Raw genomic sequence first — 26,262 nt, 5'->3', positions numbered from 1 at the left:
GATTGAGCGGCAGCAGTTGACGTCGTTTGACCTGCCTCCCGAAGTCTGTGATGTTACCTTGGCATCCAGGCGTCCCTCCACTAAGACAGTATACGCCTACAGATGGCTACAGATGGCACAAATTTGTGGCATGGTGCACAGCAAAGGCTGTGGATCCCCTTTCCGCCCCTCCTTCTGAGGGCCTCTTGTTCCTCCTTTCTTTGACCCAGCAGGACTCTGCTCTGGGTACTCTAAAGGGCTACCTCTCGACCATTTCAGCCTTTCTTAGGCTTCCTGATCAGCCTTCTCTTTTTAAGTACCCTGTTGTAAACAGCTTCCTTAAAGGCATTACTCATCTTTTTCCTCCTGTTCCCTTCGTAATGCCCCAGTGGGACTTGGTTCTTACATATCTTATGTGCGCTATCTTTGAACCGCTACATAACTGTCCTCTCAGGCTTCTAACCTTAAAAATTGCCTTTCTGGTGGTCATCACCTCTATGCGCAGGGTGAGTGAGCTCCAAGCACTTTCTTCTAAGCCTCCTTTTCTGACTGTTCATCCGGACAAGGTTGTCCTTCGAACTCGTCCTTCCTTCCCAAAGTGGTTACTCCTTTCCATATTGGACAGACCATCACTTTGCCTACCTTCTTTCCTCCTCGGCATCCTTCCAAAGAAGGAGAGGCTCCACCATCTGGATCCAAAGTGTGCACTTTCCTTTTACTTGGATCGTCCAAAACAATTCTGGGTGGATGACCAGCTCTTTGTTGGCTACGTGGGTGCCAAAAAACAGGGTGTGGAATTTAATAAAATATCTACTTGTCCATGGGGCAGGTTGCTTCATAAAGCTACTTGTCCTGTAACAAAATCCACTTGTCCCTTTTGTGCCATGTAATGTGGAGACAAATTACGGCAGCAATCTCATTATGCAAGAGTTCTGATAAAGCCTCTCTAATTATGCCAGGGCTTGTACCATAGTAGGGTTTGAATACTAGCAATTTCCTTATGTTGCTACGTTTCTGCAGGTCTACATACTGGGGCTGAAGGTAGTGGTAAGCAATAGTTCAAGGGTTGGAATGCCCTTTTGAGTCTGTGCAAACCTACTAACTTGCATATTTTAAGGATTTTCACCAACTCTTTTCTAATCTTTTCCCATACTGAAAAAGGTTGGAAATTTACTCCTGGCAGTGGCAGACGTAAAACTTCTTCAGGGTTGGGAAAAAAGTGGTTGGAGGAAAAGTGAACTTGAAACATTCAGATTTTCACATGAGCAAATCTACACATGCACATTTGCTCATGCTAAAATGCAGTTCACCAATATTTTCTAGGAGTACTATTTCTTGGCCTATTTCTGTAAATTCTTGTGAATTCACGGAGAATGCATATATGCACTTAATGCAAGGATATACACCATGGATGCACTTTTGAGACTTTCTTTAATAATTGGGCCTCTAAGTAGGCCTGGGGTTAACCATGACCTTTTGTGTTTAGTAAAATTATGTCTCTCTCTCTCGCTCCTTCTCTCGGTCTATCAGCTGGCTTCACTGTGAGTGACAGTATTCTGCTCTATTACAAGGAGCCTATTGGCACACAAAGTAGTTTTGTTCAGTGCCTGGAACTGCTCTGGCAATGTGTGCTTTTTGAGACCAAAAACAGTTTTTTGGTTTTGCCAATGCTTGTTACAATGGCGAGGGCCCTGCAGCTCCCACACAGATAAGGTTTTACAAAAACCATGCCTAAAAAAGTCACGCATTGACAAAACCAAAAGCCTGACCACCAATTTCAGACCTACTGGCTTTGCCAATGCTTGTTTATTTTTGTTTCCCACAATCGTATTTTAACTGGTTACACTGATTTTCCATTATAAATATTTTTGGGGAATACAAGCATACATCAACATGTTACTAAATGATGCTGCAAAGATATGGTACCTAAAATCTTACAGTAGTTTAGTAAAATATTTTTTTGTGAACATTTTATTTTGAAAGCAAGAATCATCACTGTTGCTTTCAAGCTTCTTGACCCCAAACAATATGTCCCGGGCGTCGGGCTATAGGAATTCCACATCCGTGCGGGTTCTGTGAGAGCCTGGCCTGGTATATAATGTACACTTAAGTAAGTGGACCCCCTGCACCAGTCCAGACAACCCTTATGGTGATTTAGGAGGTCTTAGACAACCTTACAAAGCTCTCTAGGTGGTAGCTTTGGAGAGCAGCCTTCAGGCTTAGTCTAGAAGGAGTGTAAAGCAGCTTGTTTTACCAGAATGCAATATTATAGGTATAGATTAAATGCAAAGAACCACAAAAGGTATTTATAAAAATATGTATTTAATATATATAACACTCACTACGCGTACAGATATCTCCTACCCGGAGATACGCACAATGCACACAATAATTTGCATAGAAATCACGTAAATAGCGCAGAATACACAGTGGACCCCAGGGGGGACCAAACCATATACTAAGAAAGTAGTATAAGAATCACTACTCGTGTCAGGGCAAGGCCCAGAGGACGTAGAAGCGTCGCAGACCCAAGGAACAACCCAAGGTGAGTAACTAGGAACACCACGGAGATCGTGTGCAGTGTGAGAACGCGACCGCGTTCTCCGTACAACTCAATGTGTAAGTCGCTGTTGCAATTTTAAAGATTAAGGACCATTCCCATTGGACCCTGACGAAACTCCATGGAAGACAGAAGGTTGGAGAGCCACCCCACCCGTGGATACCCTAGTACCCATGTTACCTGCACCAGGGAAGCATGGTGCATAGGTGTGAAGTGGTGATTGAAACCACAGTCAGGACGTCAGGAAAATTCCGCTGCTGGAGAAGGAGAAAGTGTCCGGTGGAATCCGAAGGTGGATTCAAGTTGACGAGTACCTTCAAGCAGAGGGGACAGAGTCTATGTCACTCAGAAGTGCCCTGGAAGACAAATGCCCACCGATGTCAGGAGTTGCAGGAGAGTTGATGTGACCTTGACTCTGCAGCTGTGAGGACCAGGCGACGCTGTGGAAAACCAGGAGCCGTGCACGAGCTGTCCCACGTCTGATGTCGAGAGTTATGGGGTCGGTGTCCGTCGGGAACACCAACAAGCCTTGACAACTGCAAACAACGTGGAGGTTGAAGAATGTGCAATGTTGGGCCAAGCAAGGTCCAGAAGACTCACCACAAGCATGGGAGTCAGGGCAGACCCCGAGCAATCAGGGAAGCCCAAAAGAAACCAAGGTGACCCTCAACAGGACCCACAGGTCAGAGGCACTGGAGTCGCAAGAGGACCTCAAGCAGCTCACCAAAAGATGCAGGCCAATGTGCAGACTAGGCAGTGTGGACGAAGATTCTGGTCACTGGAGATGCTTGAGGTTGGGTCTACTTGGAGCCCGAAGATCTTGGTGGAAGGAAGGCAACCAGCCTTTGCAACGGCAAGTCGATGCGATACACAGGAGTTCGGTTCCTGCGGCTCGTACGAGGGACACTGGCCTCAAACTTGGTGAAAGGGCAGGGAAGGCCTCGAGAGCCTTGGAGAACCACCACCTGTGTTGCTCATGCAGGGGCACCCTCATACTTAGAACCAAGCACCCTGCCCTCAGGATTGTAAAGGCCTGCTATAGGTGTGACGTATAGGTTTTAAGTTCAGTGACCTATGTCTTTCATAAGTGGTGCTAGCCCCAGCTTACACAGGCTGCAATGGCAGGCTATTAGTTACAGTTTGAATGGTCTCCCATGGGGGGGGCACAATACATGCTTCAGCCTATGGGGGACCTCCGGGGTACCTATGCCCTGAGTACCTTAGTACCATATACTAGGGACTGATAAGGGTACCTCCGGATCCAATCTGGGATGTACCGAAGTACTGAACATAACAATTTAGGGGGGAAAGCAGAGAGACTGGGGTCCTGATTAGCAGGATCCCAGTCAGACTAGTCAATAACAGCTTAGCACCAGGCAAAAAGTGGGGGCAACCATAAAAGCAGATCCTACTTTCCTACAGGTTCCATACGCTTTCTGACGATGGAGCCTCTGTTGAAACTGAACAGTTTAGGGGCTGTCAGAGGATGAGCATTGCACTGTCTGCTTTATGGGTGTTAGTGATAGACATGCCACACTCCAATGAGTTGGATAGGTTTGGTGGCCATTGGGTCCACCATGAGTTGGTCTATATCCTAGCTGTTGTTTGATATATATGTTCATTTATGTATACCTTTCTTTCAGGTGACCAACAGTGGATCCCTCCATTGGGTTTATATTGGACCACTGGATCGTTTTGTATTATTTCACCTTGTAATTATTGTTTTGAGCAGAAGCACCACTTGCATAGGTCCTGACGAATGCCGCAACACCTCAGATGAGGGTTATAGGCAGAAACATGTTGACCTACCTTAATGATACATTCCAGAAGGTTTAAAACAAACTGCTGTGTTGTGCTCGTTTTAATCCTGACCCAGGGCCGCATGAATAAAGCTATTTGTGTGCCATGCAGCCAGTTTTAACTATCACCCTTTTTACACGCAAGCGCTGCTTACCTCTCCACTCTGAAGCTCATCACAAGGGTATTTACTATAACCTCAAAAAAACATCTGCCGTGCTCCTCTCTCTAGTTAGGATGTTGTAGCCTACACTGTGACTAGGCATCACTGTGCGAGGAGATTTCAGATGATGAAGCATGCCACCTATGGTGGGTGAGAGAAGTCGTCCTTTAAAAGGAATATTCCACAACAGCTAGATTATTTTCTGCAACTTTTTTTTCTTTTTTTGTCCTGATTAGACCCACATGTTTTGTTGGTGTTTTACAAATAGTGGTGCACCAATCAACAAATATTCATTCAAAGAAGTTCTGATCATGACTTGACATACTCCATGTCATCTTTATTTTGCTTCTATATAAAAGGAACTCCAAACGTTTCCGCAAACAACCTACTCTTTTTGTTCACAACATGTGAACTTCTTCAGCGCTGTAACATAATAAATAATGGATGTATGACGTTACAACGCACACTTTTACAACGCATGCACTTACAACGCATTTTTTACAACGCATAATCCATTACAACGCATGACATTACAACGCATGACACTACAACGCATTTTTAAAAAATACCTTTACAACGCATTTCCATTACAACGCATACTACCTTTACAACGCATACCATTACAACGCATAATATTAAATTACATTTAAGGTAAGTATTAGATAGTATAGGGGTAAAAGTTACTTTTCTAACTCCAGGGGGTGCAACAGTAGGGTAAGTGTTGGATAGTATAGGGGTAAAAATTACTATTCTAACTCCAGGGGGTGCAACAGTGGGGTAAGTGTTGGATAGTATAGGGGTAAAAATTACTATTCTAACTCCAGGGGGTGCAACAGTAGGGTAAGTGTTGGATAGTATAGGGGTAAAAATTACTATTCTAACTCCAGGGGGTGCAACAGTAGGGTAAGTGTTGGATAGTATAGGGGTAAAAATTACTATTCTAACTCCAGGGGGTGCAACAGTAGGGTAAGTGTTGGATAGTATAGGGGTAAAAATTACTATTCTAACTCCAGGGGGTGCAACAGTAGGGTAAGTGTTGGATAGTATAGGGGTAAAAATTACTATTCTAACTCCAGGGGGTGCATCAGTAGGGTAAGTGTTGGATAGTATAGGGGTAAAAATTACTATTCTAACTCCAGGGGGTGCATCAGTAGGGTAAGTGTTGGATAGTATAGGGATAAAAATTACTATTCTAACTCCAGGGGGTGCATCAGTAGGGTAAGTGTTGGATAGTATAGGAGTAAAAATTACTATTCAAACTCCAGGGGGTGCAACAGTAGGGTAAGTGTTGGATAGTGTAGTGTAATATTATGCGTTGTAATGGTATGCGTTGTAATGGTAGTATGCGTTGTAATGGAATGCGTTGTAAAGGTAGTTTTTAAAAATGCGTTGTAGTGTCATGCGTTGTAATGTCATGCGTTGTAATGGATTATGCGTTGTAAAAAATGCGTTGTAAAGGTAGTGCGTTGTAAAAGTTGCGTTGTAAAGGTTGTTCCCCATAAATAATACACATAAATACATAGACACATAAAAGTGAAAAACCACACAATACACTACCATAAAGGATAGAAAACCCTCCAATATTGGTGCCATGGTTGCGTCCGAGGGTAACGAACGAAGAAGTTATCTGCATAATCTGTTGTGTGGTAAAAATTCAAATATAACAAGTATGTGCCAAGATATTCATTATACAGCTTCAAAAGTGTGTGGGTTTTCAATCAGTAAGGCAAAGTAATGACGAAGTTCATAGGTCAAGACTCAAGACCCAAGACCCCTGGCAGTGGTACAGTCTCATCAAACATATTACATATTTTTCATATATGTCTTCTATTTTACTAAAAATCAAAAGTACTGGAAAGAGAAATGGAGAGAAAGAAAAAAGAAGGGGGAGAGAGGAAAGAAAGGAGAAAAACAAGGAAAAGAAGAAACGAGTCACAAAATCATCATGGGAGAGAGTTACATGAAAGAAGCATGGGTAAATCACCATCATATATTTTCAAGGGCCTTATGAGCATCCTTCAAGTTACTACATACTCAAATATGTATCCAGTGATGGATTGACTACATACCATTTAAATTGTGTGTCCTTAGCTGATTTATCAGTCCCTTGATTCCACGTGGTTGGGATTGCCATTAAGATTTTGAACCCAGGGTTCCTTACGGTTCAGACCAGTCTGCCCTTGTGGTTGACACCTAATGGCACAATATATGGGTAGTGTAAAGGGTGTTGCCACAGTTGAAGTCACTTTGTCAACATATTCAAATTTATATGTTGTAATATCAACTTCATCACCCCACATCCAGAAGCTGCCAATAGTAATCACCAGTGAGACAAAATCCTGGCAACATGTGCTCCAGTTCCTTATAGTGACATAGCGCCATATGCCACCATCACCTGGCCCAGTCACAGTGTGACATGGACTGGTTTAATCATGCACATTCTGAACTGCATCCATACTCAATGTCAAAATATGCCTCCAAGACGTTTATATCATGACATAGAGACAATCATCGTAGTCTGTCCAGTATCCATGCGTTATCCATTAGAGAAACCTAACCCGCATCAACGCTTCTTAAATTGGGTCCAACAAGCTGCCATCTTACTCGCCTTACTACATTGTTTCTCCATGTATTAAGTTCTCTTCATTACCGTATCCCTTACTATCCAAATATAATGGCAATGAGACATAGTCTATACCAGTATGCAATCACTAACCCATAAGGGGACATAACGCACATCGGCGCCTCCTAATGTATTCTGACATGCAGCCATTTACATGGCTTGCTCTCCTTGTGTTACTTTTTTACTGCCTCTTCCCATCCGTCTAGGGCGCAGCGTACCTCCATCTTGAGCAGCTTGCAACAAAGTATCCCAGTGGGTTTCATCCATATCAATACCGCATTGAATCTGTATGCACATAGCTAATTAGCCCCAGGATACAAAGGTATATTATATGTCCCAAACAAGAATGCATGAAGAAAAACATCCCATAACCGTACGTTAACCTCGTAAGCACCAGTTTTGAAAAGGTGGATCATAGACACGGGATTGGTCTTTGACTGGCATGGTAGTGCACCTTTGCGTGAACGTTGGAATATGGGAACAGTATTCATCTCTTTCCATACATTACTGTGTGTGTGTCCTACCTTATTGGTATGGGGAACAGGCTTAAAAATATTGCTTCATTAGGTCCAGCAAGCATTATCAATCTGCAGAGGAAGTGCTAGCAAGGACCACAAGAGTGGAGTTGTCAGCCTCCGAGGGCAAGACCCTTCTTGGGGGTACAGAATATGCCCAGCTGATTTTGTGCCACCACCTGCATAATGAGCAACATTGAGATGTGGCATATCTTCTTTCCCATCTAGAGACCAGAGGCCTCCGACCGACCTAAAGGCCTTTATTTAACAGTCTTACAAAGTGCACCAGCACCACAGAGAGCACTTGGCTCTGTAAACAGAGTGATGTTTGAGAATCCATTGCAACTGATCAATTATATCATTGAGCTAACAAAATAACTGAAGTAGACAAGGAAATAATCGTAGATAATGGAAGCCAACATGGTATTTTGAAAGCCCCTTTGTACGGGTATTTTTGGTTGATTTTAGGTGCTTTTTGAGTGTGAAGTGTGGGTTTGGATCCAATATCAACTGGCAGAAAATTCCAAGCAGTGGTCGCTTTACACAGAAGGAGTTTCTGTCAGTAGGATATGTTGAGCAAAGAAGTTCCAGCTGTGGGAAGCTACAACTTCTAAGAACATTTAAGTTACCTCAGATAGTGAGAAGCGTGGTTAAATATGTGGGTTTCTTCAGTTAATTGGCTTTACGGGTGAGCCAACAGTGCCTGACCTAAATGTTTATCTGAATGGGTAGCCAGTGATGCCTGTGGGGCATTTCCAAATTCTAGCCTTGACATGACCAGAGCTTTTAGAGCAGTTCTCAGTTGGACAAGGAGGATTAAATGCATGACTTTTTGGAGTAAGTGAAGGAAGTAGTTTATAGACTTATCAACAAAGACTATATGAGGGAATAGGGAGAAAGTATACTGTAGGCTAAACATCAGTGATGTTTCTGAGGTGAGTAGCCTTCCATTGATGTGATGTTCTGAAGAGAAGGACCAAATGTGTTTTTCTGTTTGAGTTGAATGATGAGAAATTCAGGCAATTGCAGGCTGAGTATTTAGTAATTTCGTGCCATTTGTATGTGCAGTTTGCCACGTTATGAGCAGAATTAGATGATATCCCAAGAAGTAAAAGTCGGTAAGTAGAGTGACCTGTTGTGGAATCTTTTTCTTGGGTCGTTGAGGAGTCAGGGGTCACTGGTCCCAGATTCTGACAAAGCCTTTTACCACTGGTGTCCTCAGGCTACACTTTATTATTAGGCACAAAACTGAGCACAAAGTATACCTGTTTAGCATTTAACCCACAGAGGTAGCAGGGGTGTGGCCTGCCGAGCTGCGAAATGGGCCGCTAGTTAAGAGGGCTTCGCCAGCCGCAAAACTATTGTGCAAAATCCTTACAGTCGAGAGCTGGAAGTAGGCAATCAAGGACGCTAAAAGACGTGTGCCGGAGGCAGGATTCGATAGAGGCGTGGCACTCTGAAAAGGAACCTTCTGAGCGACATTCACCATCTCCGAAGCGTGGCGAGTGCTGGGCCCGGCTGCGGAGCTGCATTGCCCGGACCACCCTACGCTGTGCCTTAGAAGCGGTGAGGACAGATTCATCCTTGCTGCGGCGTGAGTCCTCGGCCGACATCTGCAGTGGATCCCGCTGCGACTTTCATACAGCGAGGGAAGCTGGAACCGTGGCCTGGGGCTGTGGCGTCTGGCCCGGCAGGCGACTGTGACCCCGGCGGGCTGGGGAGTAGTCTGGGCTTGGGCCTCGGATGGGAAAGATCGGGTTGAGGCCCTGGCGCCCTGCAGCTGAGCAGCGATCAAAAAGACAATCTGCATTGGAGGTGAGGAGCTAGAAGGCCTGAGGCCCGTGTACGGTTGCGGGGTGTGTGCGCCTCACCGGGCGGCATCGAGTGGGACGCAAAGGGACCCCCGCTGTGAAGGGCCTGACAGAAATCCTGGAGACCTGTTGGCGCTGCCCGACCCGATCGGACTGTGGGAAACTGAACGCCCCTCGGCCTTTGAGAGCTGACCGCCACTGCTGCTGCATATGTGTGGGGTGAGAACACAGCCACCGCCGAATCCCCGGAGACCTACGAGACTCGTGGCTCCCTGTGGGTTCAGGTATTGGCTGAGGTGATCGAACTGTCCTCAGCAGAGGTGCTGGGGTATGTGCACCCATTGATTGTGCAGCGCACACGTGGTGGATGTGGCTATTGCGTGTGGCCCACTATCGCTTGTGCAGTAGGAAGTGAGGGGGACAACTTGGAGCCAGGAACTTCTGTGAATCTGCATACCTCCGGATCAGAAACGCTCTAAGAATTTAGGGCTAGCAACTTGCTCTACCACACTAGGATCACATGAACCATGCTGCGGTGTGATCCCAACTACTGAGCTGAGCTGCGCGTGGCGGAATATCTGGCATAACGTTGAGGCAAGTGGGGGCCTGTCTATCTGTGGTGCAACGTTGGCCTGCATACAGCATACCCCCAGTGGTGGATCTAGAATTGAGTGCAACAGTGGGGTGGAGTGCACCCAAAAAAAATATTGTCGCCCCTAACAGGTTTAAAAAGTCACACATATACCACTTGTATATTGCCTGCCGCACGTGGTGGCCATGGGGAAGCATGACACAAAACAATCGAAGCTCCCCTTCGAAAGTAAAAGACCCACCAGACAGACTGACAATGATGTAGACACCAACTCCGATCACTGCTTCGGGGAGAGGTGGGCGCAATGGGGGGAGACGACTACCTCTCCGCACGTTGCTACTAGAGATGAAATCCAGTCTAAAGACCATAGAAAATAAATTAGACCTACCCAGCTCGTGGCTGGATCAGGTTAAAAGGCAAGTAGACATTCATGAGACTCGTTTGAATCAATTGGATAACCACTCCACAGAAGTACACGAATTTCAATTGGAGACCAAGAAGTAATTACTACAAATGGACAAACTACTCAATGTTATCAGAGCCAAGAATGAGGATTTGGAAGCTGGTTCTCGATGGAACAACCTCCGAATAACTGGCATACCAGAGTCAACCGCCATCTCCAAGATGGAAACCTTCGTGGAAGACCTGTTGCGGGATTTGTTTGGTCCGGATCTTTCGACAATGTTTATAGTGGAAAGGGCCCACCACTGGCTGGGCCCTAGACCTCCGGTGGGGGCTACAACAAAGCCAATCATAGCGCGGCTGCTGAATTACCGCGACAGACACCATTTTGCGCCAGGCCAGAGAGAAAGGTAACCGAAATCATAAAGGGAACGTCATCTCCCTATACCCGGATTTCACCCCTACGGTCCAGGCAGCACGACGTGAATTTGTACCAATCAAACGTCTTTTGCAGCAAGTGGAAATCCTCTACGCACTTCTTTACCCGGCCAAACTGAAGGTAACCTTCAAGGGGACACTGCACCACTTCACGGATGCCAAATCACTGCACCACTTCACGGATGCCAAATCAGCAATGAAATTCGCCAAACGTGCTGGGGGGTGATGTCGACAGGTTACAGCGTCTACGAAAGGGCCCTCAGAGCGGGGCCTAAGTGACAATGACTGATATGTAGTACGTAGATATGCGAGAGTCTATGCATGTACAGTCTAGACCAAAGCGAATGGTAAGTGTATGATAAAGCCAGTCATCGGCGTATATCAGAAGCCCGAGGTCCACAATTGCTGCCCAATACTGCTTCCGTCACTTTGCTTATGTTTAATTCCTACTAGCTCTCCCATACAAGAGCATCCTCCCCGTCACCGGGCAGGGCAGTATGCCAGCAAAGTCATACCCCAGGGAGCTCTCCCATTGTTGTTCCCAGACATGCGGCTGGGTTGTTTTTTGAGTTGGTTTGTGAGGGAGGGGTTATTTACACAACCTGTTTGGGGGGTTGGGGTGGGGTGTGGGGGTGGGCTGGGCTAGTTCCCTTGGTTAACCTGGTCAGTGTGTTGCTTTACCGACCAATAACAAGATACAGTGTGACCCCAAAAGCCCATCACTACGATATGCAACTATGTCTGCGACCAGTTCGCCTGCAGATGCACTCACTTAGATACCGCTGTCACATTGCCTCGCAAATTCCCATCGTATCTTAAAACCCGCACACCTGCAGTGTTATGAATACCTATAACTTAGCTGGAATATAAGAGGGTTGAATAAATACCGTAAGATTAGATTCATACATTCATACCTGGCCAGGCTCGACATCGGCTTCCTTCAAGAAACGCACCTTAGTAGCACATCTCACGCTAGGTTGAGTGGCAGACGCTGGGGCACTATATACTCCTCCATATATTCCAATTTTGCCAAAGGGGTATCTATACTGGTAAAACGGGGGGTGGCCTGGTCAATCCCAACAACACATGTTGATCCGGAAGGACGTTATGTGATACTTGGTGGCAAACTTGGCATGTAAACGTTACCCTTGCGGCGATGTATGGTCCGAGTGTCGATACACCTGATTTTTTTCGGACGGTATGGGCTAAGATCAATGCGGTAGGTTACGACCCGATTATATGGGGCAGGGACTTCAATACCCTGATGAACGATGCCCTGGACAGAAAGAGAGGTGTCCGCAGATTACACCCTAGATCGAATATAGCACTCACTGATATGGCATCAGATTGAGGCTTGGCAGATATCTTGAGGCAGAGGCATCCTACCACAGCAGAGTGTACTTGCATAACAGCTCAACACAATACCTGGTCCAGATTGGACTACTGGTTGGTTTCTCAGGACATAGCTGCATGGACGGCGGATATCCAACACCTTCCTAGGACACTATCGGACCACGCACCAGTCTGATTGCAGCTGTCTATACCTGGGAGGCCACTGAAAATGTTATCTTGAAGACTCCCCTCACGCTCGCACAGACACAGTTGTTCAGGAGGGTATTAGAAGTGATATAGAGGAGTACTTTTCAATTAATACTTGCACAGTGAACACCAAGGCCACTCACTGGGTGGCCTTCAAAGTGGTGGTGCGTGGAAAGTGTATCTCTAGACAGGCAGGTATTCTTAGATCCATCCGGCAATCCCTTGAGAAGGTCGAAGCTAACATTAGAAATTTTGAATTGAAGTATTATAGCTCTAACAACACTAAGCTATTGGGCGAGATAAGGAACAAAATCTCAGAATAAGTGGAGGAAGCTCAGAGGGAGGTGAAGTTTCTGGGTAAATTTGGCCAAGCTAGAAGATACAGTGAGGGATCCCCCAGGCAAGACCCTAGCTAACATGCTACAAACATCACACTGTGCCACCTACATCCCAGCGATTTGCAACAACGTGGGAGCCTTGGCCAGGGCCCCCCAAGAAGTATTAGATCAATTTATAGAGTTTTATGCCACCCTATACACTTCCTCCTCCCACACAACATCTACTGAACTCCAGTCTTATCTAGATTCCTTGGAACTCTTATGGTTGGGTAGAGCTCACAGGGCATACCTGGATGAACCCTTCACCATGAAAGATATCAAGTCAGTAATAAATAGTTTGCCCCCTGACAAAGCCCCTGGTTCTGATGGGCTGACGGCTGCCTTTTATAAAAGTTATGCGGACCTATTGGCGCCCCAGCTATTGACACTTTGAGGAGGCTCTTGAGACTGATATGCTGCCCCCTACGATGCGAGAAGTTATAATATTGTCACTCCTTTTACCGGGTAAGCCACTGGAGGCGACAGATTCATATCGCCCTCTCTCCCTAATAAATACTGATACTAAAATGTATGCTAAATTATTGGCAAATAGACTTCAGCACTTAATGCCACTAATCGCCAGACCCGACCAGTCAGTGTTTATTTCGGGAAGGTCCACAGCACTTAATCTCCGCATCTTTTTAAATATCTTACACTATCTAAATCCACAATCACAAGCGCTTACAGCTCTACTTGATGCATCCAAGGCCTTTGACTCGTTAGAATGGCCATACTTATTCACAATATTAGCACAAATGAGATTCAGCCAGTCCTACATACAACAGCTAAAATTGCTGTACACTTTCCCCACAGCCAAACTCAGATTTAATGGATTGGTTTCATCACAGCTGCACATTATGCGGGGTACACGGCAGGGATGTGCCCTTTCCCCCTGCTTTTTTGGTCTCGCCTGAGCCAGCGCATGTGCTGCTCTGCGAGACATTTAGTGTGTGGGCTTTTAAAAGTCCTACCACAGCTTTTTGGCTGGCATAGAGTGTGCGGTTACGCGCACAATGACGAGCAGAGGCGCCATCTGGCTTTCCTCTCTCGTCATGGTGCGCGCACATCGTACACCACTAGCCCGCCTGCTTTGACTTTACTTTTGTCGTTGCGGCGCGCGCACCACTCGCATGGGTTTTTTTTTTCTTCATTTAGCGCGCGTGCGCATACAACTCCCTCCGCCTCTCTCTCCCGCTCGCTACAATGTTGTTCTCTAAATATACTGGCAGCGCCTTTTTTTAAATTTACTATGGACACTTCTATGTGTGCAGCCACACGCCTTTTATCAGCACGGCGCCTGCCACGTTTCATGAAGATCAGCAGGCATGAAGTGAGCGCCATGTTGGCAAAAGAATGCACATCACTGCTGCTCCAACAGCCTAGACACAGAGCACACGCGGCTCTCTCACTGTCTGTGTTCGTCGACTCCTAGAAGTTCTTTGCACGCCGCGGCGTGCTCCTTCATGCTCTTATTTTATCCTCCCTCCCGCTTTGCACTTTCGCGGCTCAGGAACAAACTCACGCCCACGCTTGCTCCCTCTCCTTGTTATTCTGAACAGCTGCTCTTCATAGTTGCTAACGCTCGCTCTCCCTCCTTGGCTGCAGCTGCCTCCTCCTCCCGCCTGCTTGTTTCATTTTACCAGAAATCACTTCTAGTGTGGCACGCTACAATGTTGCACTTTATCTCTAAATATAGTGGCAGCGCCTTTTTTAAAATTTACTACGGGCACTTCTATGTGTGCAGCCACACGCCTTTTTATCAGCACGGTGCCTGCCACGCTGCATGTTTCCTGAAGATCAGCAGGCATGAAGTGAACGCCATGTTGGTAAAAGAACTAGCCATGCAGGATACATGCTCAATGTGTGGTAAAGCATTAAAATGAATGGCATTGAATTACATTGGTTTCTGATCGGTTTCAGCTTCGCCCGTCACTTACTCTCTCCATGCGGTCCCTAAATCCTCATTCTACTCCAAACAAAAATAAAAAAACATTGTCATTTACAACGCCAATAGGTCTAACTTTCACAAATGCGAGACCGATTGCATTGCCACCTATCATGAAAGACTGATACTGTTATAAAGAGCATTCAAACACATTAGGTGGCAAGGCAAATTAACGTTTTAACCCCTTCTTGAACCTAGGAGAGAAATGGGAACTGGACCTACGGGGCCTGAAGGAAGAGGAATGGATAAGATGCTAAAAAGGAACCCCATGTCTTGGCCATCTCGGCATGCCTTAGCCTAATACAATTCAGATATCTTTATAGAGTTTAATTCCATCCAGTTAGGCTGCAGCAGATGGGCTGGGTTTCGTTCCCCAACTGTTTGCATTGTAAGACTACACAAGTCATCATCATCATAACGTTATTTCAATCTATACATAGATCATAAAAGAACAACATATAAAGTAATGAAAAGTACATTGAAACCCCACATTTCCTGCCTAATACAATAACAACCACACCCCAGCACTCAACACATTTAGGTACAAGATATTTCAAATATATATAAACCATTTTAAGCTATGAAATGTAATCAATAAAACACATTAAAATCACAAAATGCTGACCTCTCTCCCTGTATCACATGGGGCAGGCCAAGTCAGATAGATTTTAATAGTTGCCAATCTGTAATCCATCCCCATCTGGTGGTGCATTGTAAACCTTGGCCGTGTAAAGTGTCAGTGCAATTATGATCAAAACAGGAAAGGTGCATAAATGTATATAGCAATAAATTGCACAATATAAGGAAATGGCGTGAGGCGGCAATTAAACCTCTCCCAGGCATGGGTCCCAAAGAGTAGAGTGCCTCTTTTCGGAGGTGGCGATCGTAACTTAAGTAAAGGAACAACTTGCCCCCATTAGTTCTCCTCCTAGAATGCACTAGCATCATTTACGAAAATGCATTTAGGCCACCAAATCCAGGCTGCCTGGAGGTAACTTACAACCGCATACACAATGTACTAGTGGCCACAATGCAACTCATAACAGCCAGGGTCCTACACAGTGGAAATAGCCATCTTTTCTGTTGGGAAGCATATGCTGGATGAAAAGAGTAAGAAGTGGAGTAAATCTTCAAGGGAGGCATTACACGCCTGGCTCTCACTGCTCTTGTATTTTGCATTTGCCCACTTCACATAGATGGCCATAATCAGTAGCGACTGATATCGTAATCGTAAAAACAGTTTCCTAGCTAAACGAGGAGTGATCTCATCGATCGTATCCTCACAGCTGGCGGTCAATTTAAACTCCAAAAACTCAAGGGTCAGGGTACCTCTACTACTGCCAATGGATTCTTCATATACATCCTGCTAGTAGGCCGATTTAATTACCAATTTGGAGCCAGGGGTGAGAGCCTCTGTTGCTGCCCAAAAATCTTCCAGATCCAGCTTCCTAAATGCGGGCCTGATATGCACAAGCCACAATATGGACCGAGTACAAGGTAGAGCTAATAAATCTTCCAAGTTCGAGGGTGGGGGAAGTCCAAATCCTAAACTGGTTCACTAAGGGTCTGAGTTGTGCTTTCCAAGTGACTTCCTAAGTGCCGGGTCGAAGTACAATGGAACCAGGGGAGTACTCTTTGGGAGCACAAATAGCTGTCTGATAAAGTTGTGCTTTGTATGCAATTTTTTTTTTTACAATTTGCATGACCCCATATCTCTGCTCCATATAATGCTGCCCCCAAAGCATTTATATTGTAGTTCTCAATCGCTGGTACAACTTTTTTGGAAAGAGTTTTGTTTTATATCTGAGGAACAGTGTATTAGCATGCAGTCAACTTTGGGGACCTGCATGGATCAATCTCGGCAGGATGTTAGCCTTAGAAAATCAAAGTTGGATACCTGTTCTATTGGGTCCGCATTAACAACTAGTATGCATTTGCAAGTTAGCTCTAGCAGGTTTAAAAAACAATTGTTTTCGCGCTATTTCATTCTAATCCCTGCTCGTTGCAAAAAATATTGAAATCATCTAGGAGTTGCTGGAGAGCTTTTAATGACTTGGAAATTAGGAGAGTGTCCTCCGCAAAAAGCAAGGTGGGCTTAACAGCCATCCCTGTCTAACACACAAAAGTCACATTCATACCTACCACCTGGAGTTGTCCAGGTATTCAACAGTACTGGGCATGGATACATCAATTTCTGAAGGGAGTGGTTGGGCATAATATTCCCCTGGCCCCCAGACTAGCACTGCAGAGAGTAAGGAATGCCTGGCTCCCAGCCCTTTGTAGGGATCGGCCTCCGTATTATAAATTGAGATATTTCAAGGAAATGGGAGAGTCCTGGCCCACACGCACTGAGAGAATAGGTGAGAGGTAAGGACTATTGTGCTTTACCTTAGGACTACATTGTTAAGACCCGAGATTGTCACAAGAAATATCAGAAAATTGAGTCCTGCAGCTATTCAGCATAGAATACTCTTTTCATATTAATGCCTCGATTATTATGACAATAATAATAAAAGGATGTGTCAAATTACATTAATCACTGGGGGTCCCCTTATGCCCCACTTATCTTTGGATGCCATGGGGAAGCCGGATAGCCACCAGCCCAAGCTGATATTTGAGTCCAAGAGAGTGGCCACGCGCTCGGCTTCAGAAGAATCGATGCAGTCAGCTGGTGAAGCGTCACAGACACTGGCTTCATCCTCCGGAGAGGAGGTTAAGTTGTTGCTCCTCGCCATGCAGCATAGCCTGTCTGACCTTTCGGGGAAGATGGACACCATGAATAAACGCTTGGATTTTTTGATTCAGAAAGTGGACAAACATGATGGACAGATCAAGGAGGCGGAGCGGCGTATATCAGACAACGAGGATACTACTTCGCAGCTGTTGCTTCAGTGATTGCAAATGGACAAACTGCTTAAGGTCGTCGCAGCTAAGAACGAAGACCTTGAGGTGCGCAGCCGCCGGAACAACATCCGAATCGTTAGTATCCTGGAAAGCCCCAACACGGGACGCATGGAGGAGTACGTCGAACGTCTGTTGCGGGGTGCCTTTGACGAAGACCTTTTTTTGGCGCAACTCATCGTGGAGCGGGCGCATCGCACCCTGGGGGCCATCCTCCTCCTGGCGGGACTCCCTGACCCATTGTGGGTCGTCTCCTCAATTATCGTGACCGCGACGCTGAAGCTGGCCCGTGAGCACAAGACATTACGATATGAAGGCGTGGAATTCACCATCTTCCCAGATTTCACTGTTGCGGTGCAGAAGGCGCGCCGAAAATTCCTTGCAGTCAAGCAGAAACTTCGCAAAGCGCAGATCGAATATGCTCTCCTGTACCCGGTGCGGCTGCGAGTCTTCTATCAAGGGATACACTCCATTTTCGCCAACCCACATCAGGTGGAGAGTTCCTCAAATCCGTTCAGCGCCGCTCCCCGAGAGCCACCTCGCGGACCACGCTTCCAAATCACCCTCCCGTCATACTGACTGAGCTGCTCGGATGGTTATGGCATCCGAAGGCACCCTCTTTTGTATGCGGCGAACTCATGGCTGCATGATGGTATGCTGTACTATCCAGAGGCTGTGAACTTAGAGACAAAGCCTTAAATGGAAAGTGCTCTGCTACGTTCTGGAGTGCCACGCTGTCAGCTGCGCATCATGGACAAATAAGTGTATACCTGACATACAGACTGTGGTTTAGGGTGGTTATACACATATGTGACAGGTGGTTTGATAATGGACTAAGTCAAGCACCCTTTCTTCTCACCTAAACTCCCTTAAGGGACACTGCGATACTACCTTGGCAGTACTGAGGGAAGGGATGTTTCGTGTCGCACTGGCGATCCCCCTTATACGGTCGATCCCCCCCTGCCTATTGTTTTGTTTTTTGTAATGCACTATGAGAATAATTTGCTCTGGACTACACAGTTATGGGTTTCCTGGGTTTGTTGGGGGGGCATATTCCCAGCACGATTGGGGTGCTGCTGTGGGATTGGGATTGTTGTTGTTTTTCAATGAGTCAAATGTTTTTTTCACCGGCCAATAGTCATATCAGCACACTTTGCGGTATACATTCACAGACCTCTCCATCTCGACATTTATAGCTACATATCACCTCTCCTGCAATGACCTCATCCTCTGATACGCTTCACATACAGTTACTCACGTGGAATGTCAGAGGCCTCTGGGACCCCCGCAAATGTCGCCAAATCCTCGCTTACCTTGATAGACATCAGATACACATAGCCGTGCTTCAAGAGACACACACAGATCCACGTCGACTCCCCTGCTTTGGCAGCAGATGGGCGTCGGATCGAGTCTTTTCGTCTTATTCAACGTATTCATGGGGCACCTTGATACTGATTAAGAAAGGCACGCCCTTCCATTTGGGAGGCTCCCTCAGTGACCCGTCAGGCTAACATTGCATATTATGGGGTACGCTAGGCACGCAATCAGTCACACTTTTCTGCTGCTATGGGCCAAACACTGACATCCCGGAGTACTTCACAGCGCTTAGGGGATACATTCTTAAAGTGGGCTCTACCCATATCATTTGGGGGGGGGGGGGGGAATTTTAACACTGCTTTGTGCCAGTCACTTGATCGATCGCACCCCCACCCGCATCATTACACCAACACTCATGAGACACTCTCACACCTGCTCCCTGAACACGACTCATCGATGCATGGCGTCATGTACATCCTGTAGAGAGAGAGGGTACCTACTACACTACGGTGCATGCCTCCTGGTCCCGCCTGGACTACTGGATTGTTTCCCACGGGGTTGCACCGTGGATAGTTTCAGTGAGACACCTGGCCAGAACCCTTTCTGACCATGCCTCCGTAAGCATGACGATTGCACCCCCAACTCAGTCACTACTCCACACTGCTGGCGACTCTTTCCCAAGGCACTGCTGGATACCGTCTTCTGGACGGAGCTGGGGGAGATAATTGAAAGTTTTTTAGTAGAAACAGAGGCACGGTCGAGCATATGAGCACACTTTGGGAGGCTTTTAAAGTTACTATGCGGGAATTTTGTATGGCAAAAAGCTTTGGAGTGCTTAGGGACATTCGATGTAGCCTGCGTTGTCTTGAACGCTAACTGAAACAGCTCGAAGCAGATATGTAGAGAGAACCGTCAGGAGCTCAGAGAGCCACACTTCGAGACAAGCTCACTGAATACACTGCCACGGTTGAACGCGAGGTCTGCTTTAGGGGTAAACATTACACCGCCCGTCGTTATGAGGAAGGGGAGCGACCCGGCAGAGCGCTGGCGATGAATATTCGACAGCATTGCTTCTCTAATTACTTAATAGACACACTCGATGCTGCGGGGGAGCGACACAGGGATAGCCAGACTATCCTACAAACATTTACTGCCTTTTACAGGGACCTCTATAGCACATGCAGAGCGGTGCCCCCTGAATTCAGCCCCTTTTTTGAGGATGTTGCCCTGGGATGGCTCAGTGATCATCAACGGGAGTTCCTGGCTGCGCCTTTCGAGGACGATGAGTACCGGAAGGCAATTATGCAAATGAAGTCAGGGAAAGCTCCAGGCTTCGATGGACTTCCCATCAACTTTTAAAAAGCCTATATAGACCAGCTGATCCCGGTGTTGAAGGAGGTGTATCTGGAGGCTCAGGAATCACAGATCCTCCCAGGATCTATGCGAGAGGCGCTTTTCTCCCTCCTGAAGCATGGCAAACCAACGGGAAAATCCTAGCGAAACTGCTGGCAAATCGCCTTAGTCTTTTAATGGATAAATTAGTATTGCCGGATCAGGCGGGTTTTATCCCCGAGCGAGCAACGTCCCACAACCTTCGCACCCTATTCTCCATTTTACATAATGTGGACCCAAAGTTGGCACTCGTGTCAGTCTTTTTGGATGCCACGAAGGCCTTCGACTCTGTGGAGTGGGATTATCTCTTCACCATTTTTCAATGCATGGTACTCCCTATTGGGTTCTTATCATGGATACTCCTTTATGCTTCCCCGACAGCAAGAGTGATGATTAATGGGCACATATCCCCCACTATTCCACTCACTTTGGGCACCCGCCAAGGCTGCCCTCTCTTCCCCCTATTATTTTCCCTCGCAATAGAACCCCTGGCGGTGAAACTCAGGCAACACCATCAGGAAAAGGCTCTTCGTTGCTTCTTATGTCCCATATTAATCTCTCTTTATGCGGACGACGTCAATTTGTATGTCAAAGATCCGATTCGGAACCTTAATCCGCTCCTTCAGGAATTCGTCCGATTCGGTGGGCTCTCGGGTATACACATCAACTGGGCTGTCTCAGCTATTCCCGCTAACCCAGTCGGTGACGCCCTTTCCATGGACTTTCCTATAGAGTGGTGTATGGATGAGGTGAAATACTTGAGGGTGCATGTCACTACTGACCGTGAAGAATTACTACGACTTAATTATGGGCGCACATTAGAACATATCACAAATAGTATTACACGATGGATCGCCCTCCCCCTTACCATAGCGGGATGCATCTCCCTTATTAAAATGGTTGTCCTCCCCAAACTCTTAAATTTGTTCTTGAACATCCCGGTGTATCCGGGTAGACCTTTCTTTTTTATGCTCTGTTCGGAGTTAATCAGAATGGTTTGGGGCGGTAAACAACCTTGGCTGCAATGGGAAGCACTCACACGACCCTATTCACAAGGAGGCTTTGATAGTCCCAATTTTGAGATGTACTATCTGTGTGCCTAGGCCCACTTTGTGCATTATTGGTTCCACCCTCCGTAGGTACGCGCCACATGTCGCAACAGAGCATTGGCTAGCAGACCCTATCCCGTTTGACAGTGCCATACTGGCTGCCCCCACACTCCGCATGCAACACCCGACTTCAGTGGACTGCACGGTCAGAGCATGGCAACGCCTTGCCCGCCATCTCCAGGCTCCCATGCTCTATTCCCCGCTGCTTCCCCTTGCATATCACCCGAAGATGCCTGTCCTCCAGGAAGGATTCTTCAAAATAAACAAAACTAAGTTCAACATAAATTGCTGGGGTGACCTCTATTTAAATGGTAAATTTCGCTCCATGCCGCAATTACTTCAGGGAGCTTCGCCTTCCCCCATGGATGTGTTCCTGTATATCCGCCTGCCACAAGGCATCAAGGAACATACTCCCTCGTACCCGGCGGAACCCCAAACAGTAGCCCCACTGCACCATATGTTGCAAAAAACCAAGGCTTCCCATTTGGGATCCACACTGTACCATAGCCTGTACACTGAAATAACATATCCCCGCTGTGCTGCACGCGACAAATGGAGCACCAAGCTTGGGCACAACATTACAGATCAGCAGTGGGAATAATGCTGTAAACAGACTGAATTAGTCTCATCTAGCAGTCGGTTGCGCATCACTCACTACGAGTTCATCACATCGCCTCTATTATACTCCGGTTAAATTGCACAAATATGGTCTCCGCGACACGACTAGGTGTGACAGGTGCAAGGCAGAGAATGCTGATTTTCTCCACCTTGCTTGGGACAGTAGCGCAGTAGGTGCATATTGGCAGCAGGTGTTTACTGTGTTGGAGCAGATGACAATCTTGGAAATCTCGTGATCCCCCTGCTGGCACTTCTGGGGTATGCAGAGGAAATACCGGCGGCGCAGCGCAAATTTGTCGCATTTAGTATATTACTTGCCAGAAGGCGGGTGGCCTGTCGCTGGTTCAGGGACCGAGCGCCAAAATTCAAGAAGTGGATTCGGGATATGATACTTTGGCAAGAACAAACATCTAATTATGCCGAACTCCTTCCCCTCTCGTCCCGGCCTAGGGACATATGGGATCCTCTCAAATTGTACCTAATAGACCATCCTGTTGAACCCAATGTAAATCCATGCTCGCAACCTCCATAGTGTGCTATGTGCCCTGCTTACCTGTGGGTGGTGGGAAATGGACTCTGCTGTGCATGTACTGACACCTGTTGTTTTATATATTAGCTATGCTTTCATGTGGGATTTGAGACTGCTGGGCAGAAGGAGATTGTTATCGATGTTTTAGAAATGTTGACTAATTCTTTATTTCCCTGTGTAACTGCTGATGTAACTAAATGTGGAACAGCCACTATTGCTGTGTATGACCGCTGTACATTGTCTTAAACATACCGGACCTTTATGTATTTGCACTATAGTGTTTATGAAAATGCAATAAATAAATTTAAATTAAAACAAAGGATAGTGGAGGGATGGAAGAGGGAAAAAGGCTTGCATTTATATAGCGCTTGCTACTCTTGATGGGGTGCTGAAGCGCTTTTTCGGGGAGTAGCATGCTACTTCGGAACCCATAAAGGATTGGTGGTGAATTAGTATACTGAAAATATGAAAGTAATTTGAGTGGTGGATATGTTGGCCAGATTACTTGGATTGAGAAGGATAGAGAAGGGAAAAAAGGTTTGCATTTATATAGTGCTTGCTACCTCTGATGGTGGGTTGAAGTGTTTTTTCGGCGAGTAGCTTGCTACTCTGGAAACCATACAGTGTTACTGCTGAATTAGTATAGTGAAATATGAAAGTAATTTGAGTAGTGAGTATGTTAGTCAGTTATTTGGATTGAGAAGGATAGCGAAGGGGCAAAAAAATTATGTAGATGGCTGCTTGACCATGGGAATATGATGAATGTAGTATGTGCGCTGAATTCTGTAAATTTTTCAAGAAATGTGAATGTCTCCTTTCTGCCAAACCATTTTTTTTTTATTGAGTGCCTTCCAGATTTTATTCCAGTATCTGATTCTGTAATGAAATTTAGGCAATCATTCGACTGTCAGATTATGAAACCATTAATGAAGCTATACTTTACCCTTCTTGAAACAGACCAATTTCTGTGCAATCATCTGTTTTTAAATGGCTTGCTACTAATAGTGGAAGGAACAATGTAAGATTTGTATTGATGACTGATGTGTCAAATACATCAATTCTCTAGCTGACGAGTTCTGCCCGTGGTCGTTGCTTGCAGAACATGTCAGCCATACAGAAAATAACGTGTTCACACGTTTCGATTTATTGTATTACCGTTTGAAGCCAATTGTCCAGCAAGCCTTCCAAATGAATGTTTAATATTTTGATATCAGGTCCTTCTGTGAGAGTGAATATGTTTAAGATACTGCGGTGAGCCGAGGATTACAAAGCGCATTCAGTTCTGGCAAGCTGGTTCCTCAAACAATGGTTGAGTCTGACAAGGTGATAGACTATGTTTTTAGTAATAGCTCATCATGGGGGTAATTGCCTGCCTTTGTCTTGACAAAAACTTAAAAAGCTTGTATTTCAATAAACCTGTTCCTGGCGTGCTCTTATGTGTCCCGGAGAAACCCAAATTGTATTTCAATGTTTCTCCCGGTGGGAATATTTTCAAAGCTCCGGTCAGTTACATGTATGATTCTTACCAAACCTCTCCGATTGTGTTGTGTTTACATTTGTTTCCATAACTGAATGTATTTAATGCTTCTTTCTTCTCTTCACAGCTATTACTGACCCAAAAAGCTTTTATTTGTCGTGCGTCTGGAGTTTCATGTCCTTGAAGTGGGCCTTCTTGCTCAGCCTTTACTCTCACCGGTACAGGATAGAATTTGCCGATATCAGCATCCTTAGTGATTTTTAACCCGTTCTTGTCTTACTTTCCTCCTGTGTGCGCCCTGTCGAGGGTTGCTCTTGTTCGTCTGAGTCATTGGGTCATCAAGAATCGGACATATGCTGGGCTACTGCCACAGGAGAGGAGTGGAAGAAAAAGGCCGACCACTGCTTGTACATCTGTCTTAAGCACTTTCTACCTATTTTATATTTTGATTCATCCATTAAGACTTTCTGATTATGTAAATGACCCGTGTGGCCTCCATATCATCGATTGCCCCCATATTATGCCGATTTCGTAAGTGAATTCATGTGGGAAAGGAACTTTAAGACAACGGATCATCCTGGTGTTTTTATTTGACTTGCACCACTACGTTAAGGTAGAACACTAACTTTGAATGGCTGTTATTCACATTGCAGCCGGGTGGTGGCGACAGTGCTTTATTGTGTGCGGACCTGATAGATCGTTGGAAGAATATCAGACCCTGAGATGGTATATGCTGTCCAAGATGAGTGCATTTATACTCCCATTTTAAAAAACTACCCGCCCTCCACTCCCATGCTTCTTTCCCCAAGCCCAACTTTTTAAAATGTACTTGTCAGAGGACTGCTTGGATGTGAGAATCTCATCTGGAAAGCATGACACTTTGGCTTGTCTCCAGTGCACCAAAACATCCAACAAGCAGGACCAAACGGAAATCCTATTGAAATTGCTGCTTTGCGGATCCCTTTTACATAATGTTGAATGAATAAAGCCAAGAGTGTTGTAATTTGCATAGTTTGCACTGTATTTCATGAACAGGATCTCCTCTATGCCTCGCTGTAAAAGAAGACGAGCATTGTGATACATTACCGTAATGTTCTAATGCAGAAGTGGTGTGATCCTTAGTACTTTTTAAGCTGTTTTTATTTTATTTGTGTATGAGTGTGAGCACAAAACCTCCTTCCTGGTCTGTAATCAAAGAGGACCTGTTTGTTCGCCCGAATGTTTGAGACTAATCCGTTTCATCAATCTTTTTTTTATTATCCCAATTAGCCTCTGTGTTCCTTTCATATAATGTTTTATTTTACCTTTTAATGATAGATAACCTTTGTGTTTCGATTGCCTGTAACACTTTTACTGATCTATGTAAAATATAAGTTAATGTGGAGTTGACAACCTTTGTATTTTTAGTTGAATACAATAAATTTGTTCATGAATTTCTACAAATATTACGATAATAGATCATCTTGTTTTCAGTGGTTTATTGTGAGACAGTGAGTGTAACTAGCAGATCCCCCTCCATCACCCACTTGCTAGTTTGGTACCCCACTTCACACGCTTTTATTAACATAGAAAGCGAATTCATTCACAGCAATCTGAGGAATTATGATTTGCTACAAGCACTAGAAAATATTTTCCCTGTCGGCGGTCTATCACCGATGCTCAAGTCAGATCATGCGTGACCACAAGTCTGCCTGGGCCAAACATAGAATAATCCTATAGTTTAAGGGACGAGAATCCTGTCCCCCAACCTCCGCCTACTATTTGCTGTGCAGAGGCCACAGTGTTGATTACGCGTTTTTTTGACACACTGAGCTTGCTGAAGCGTATCATACTACACAACTGAAAAATAAACCTCAAGAATAACACCACACTTGCACCCACACTGCACACCTTGAATCACTGTGTGACTGTGCACACTTAGTCAGACTCTGCATACACTGGCATAGACGGCCCTCTCCCTGCGCGTCCTAATCCAAATTCTATACACCGCAGCCACCATTCTCCGTTCCTACTCCAAAGGCGTGCAAGGAAACTTCAGGAGAACCACGAGAAGTTGTAGTAACTTTTGAGACGCATCTCCCGCCATTGAAGAAAATGTCTCCCACTGCTCCCAATAACCCCGTGCATTCTTGGCCACAAACACTTCGATCTTACAGTATGTGTCATTGGACCCATGCC

General features: G+C 45.7%; 1 protein-coding gene across 1 annotated transcript in view; it reads left to right on the top strand.

Annotated features, from left to right (window-relative positions):
* SLC48A1 (solute carrier family 48 member 1) overlaps nucleotides 1–25,527 on the top strand; it is a 154,000-nt gene extending 128,473 nt beyond the window's left edge. The window contains exon 3 of the mRNA XM_085600249.1: nucleotides 24,212–25,527. Within this exon, the coding sequence (XP_085456375.1) occupies nucleotides 24,212–24,348 (137 nt within the window). The 3' untranslated portion in view covers nucleotides 24,349–25,527. The remainder of the gene's footprint in view (nucleotides 1–24,211) is intronic.
* Nucleotides 25,528–26,262: the final 735 nt, after the last annotated feature.

Source organism: Triturus cristatus, chromosome 4_2 (assembly GCF_964204655.1).
Source record: "Triturus cristatus chromosome 4_2, aTriCri1.1, whole genome shotgun sequence".
NCBI lineage: Eukaryota > Metazoa > Chordata > Amphibia > Caudata > Salamandridae > Triturus > Triturus cristatus.
This window is presented reverse-complemented; position numbering and strand designations above follow the sequence as displayed.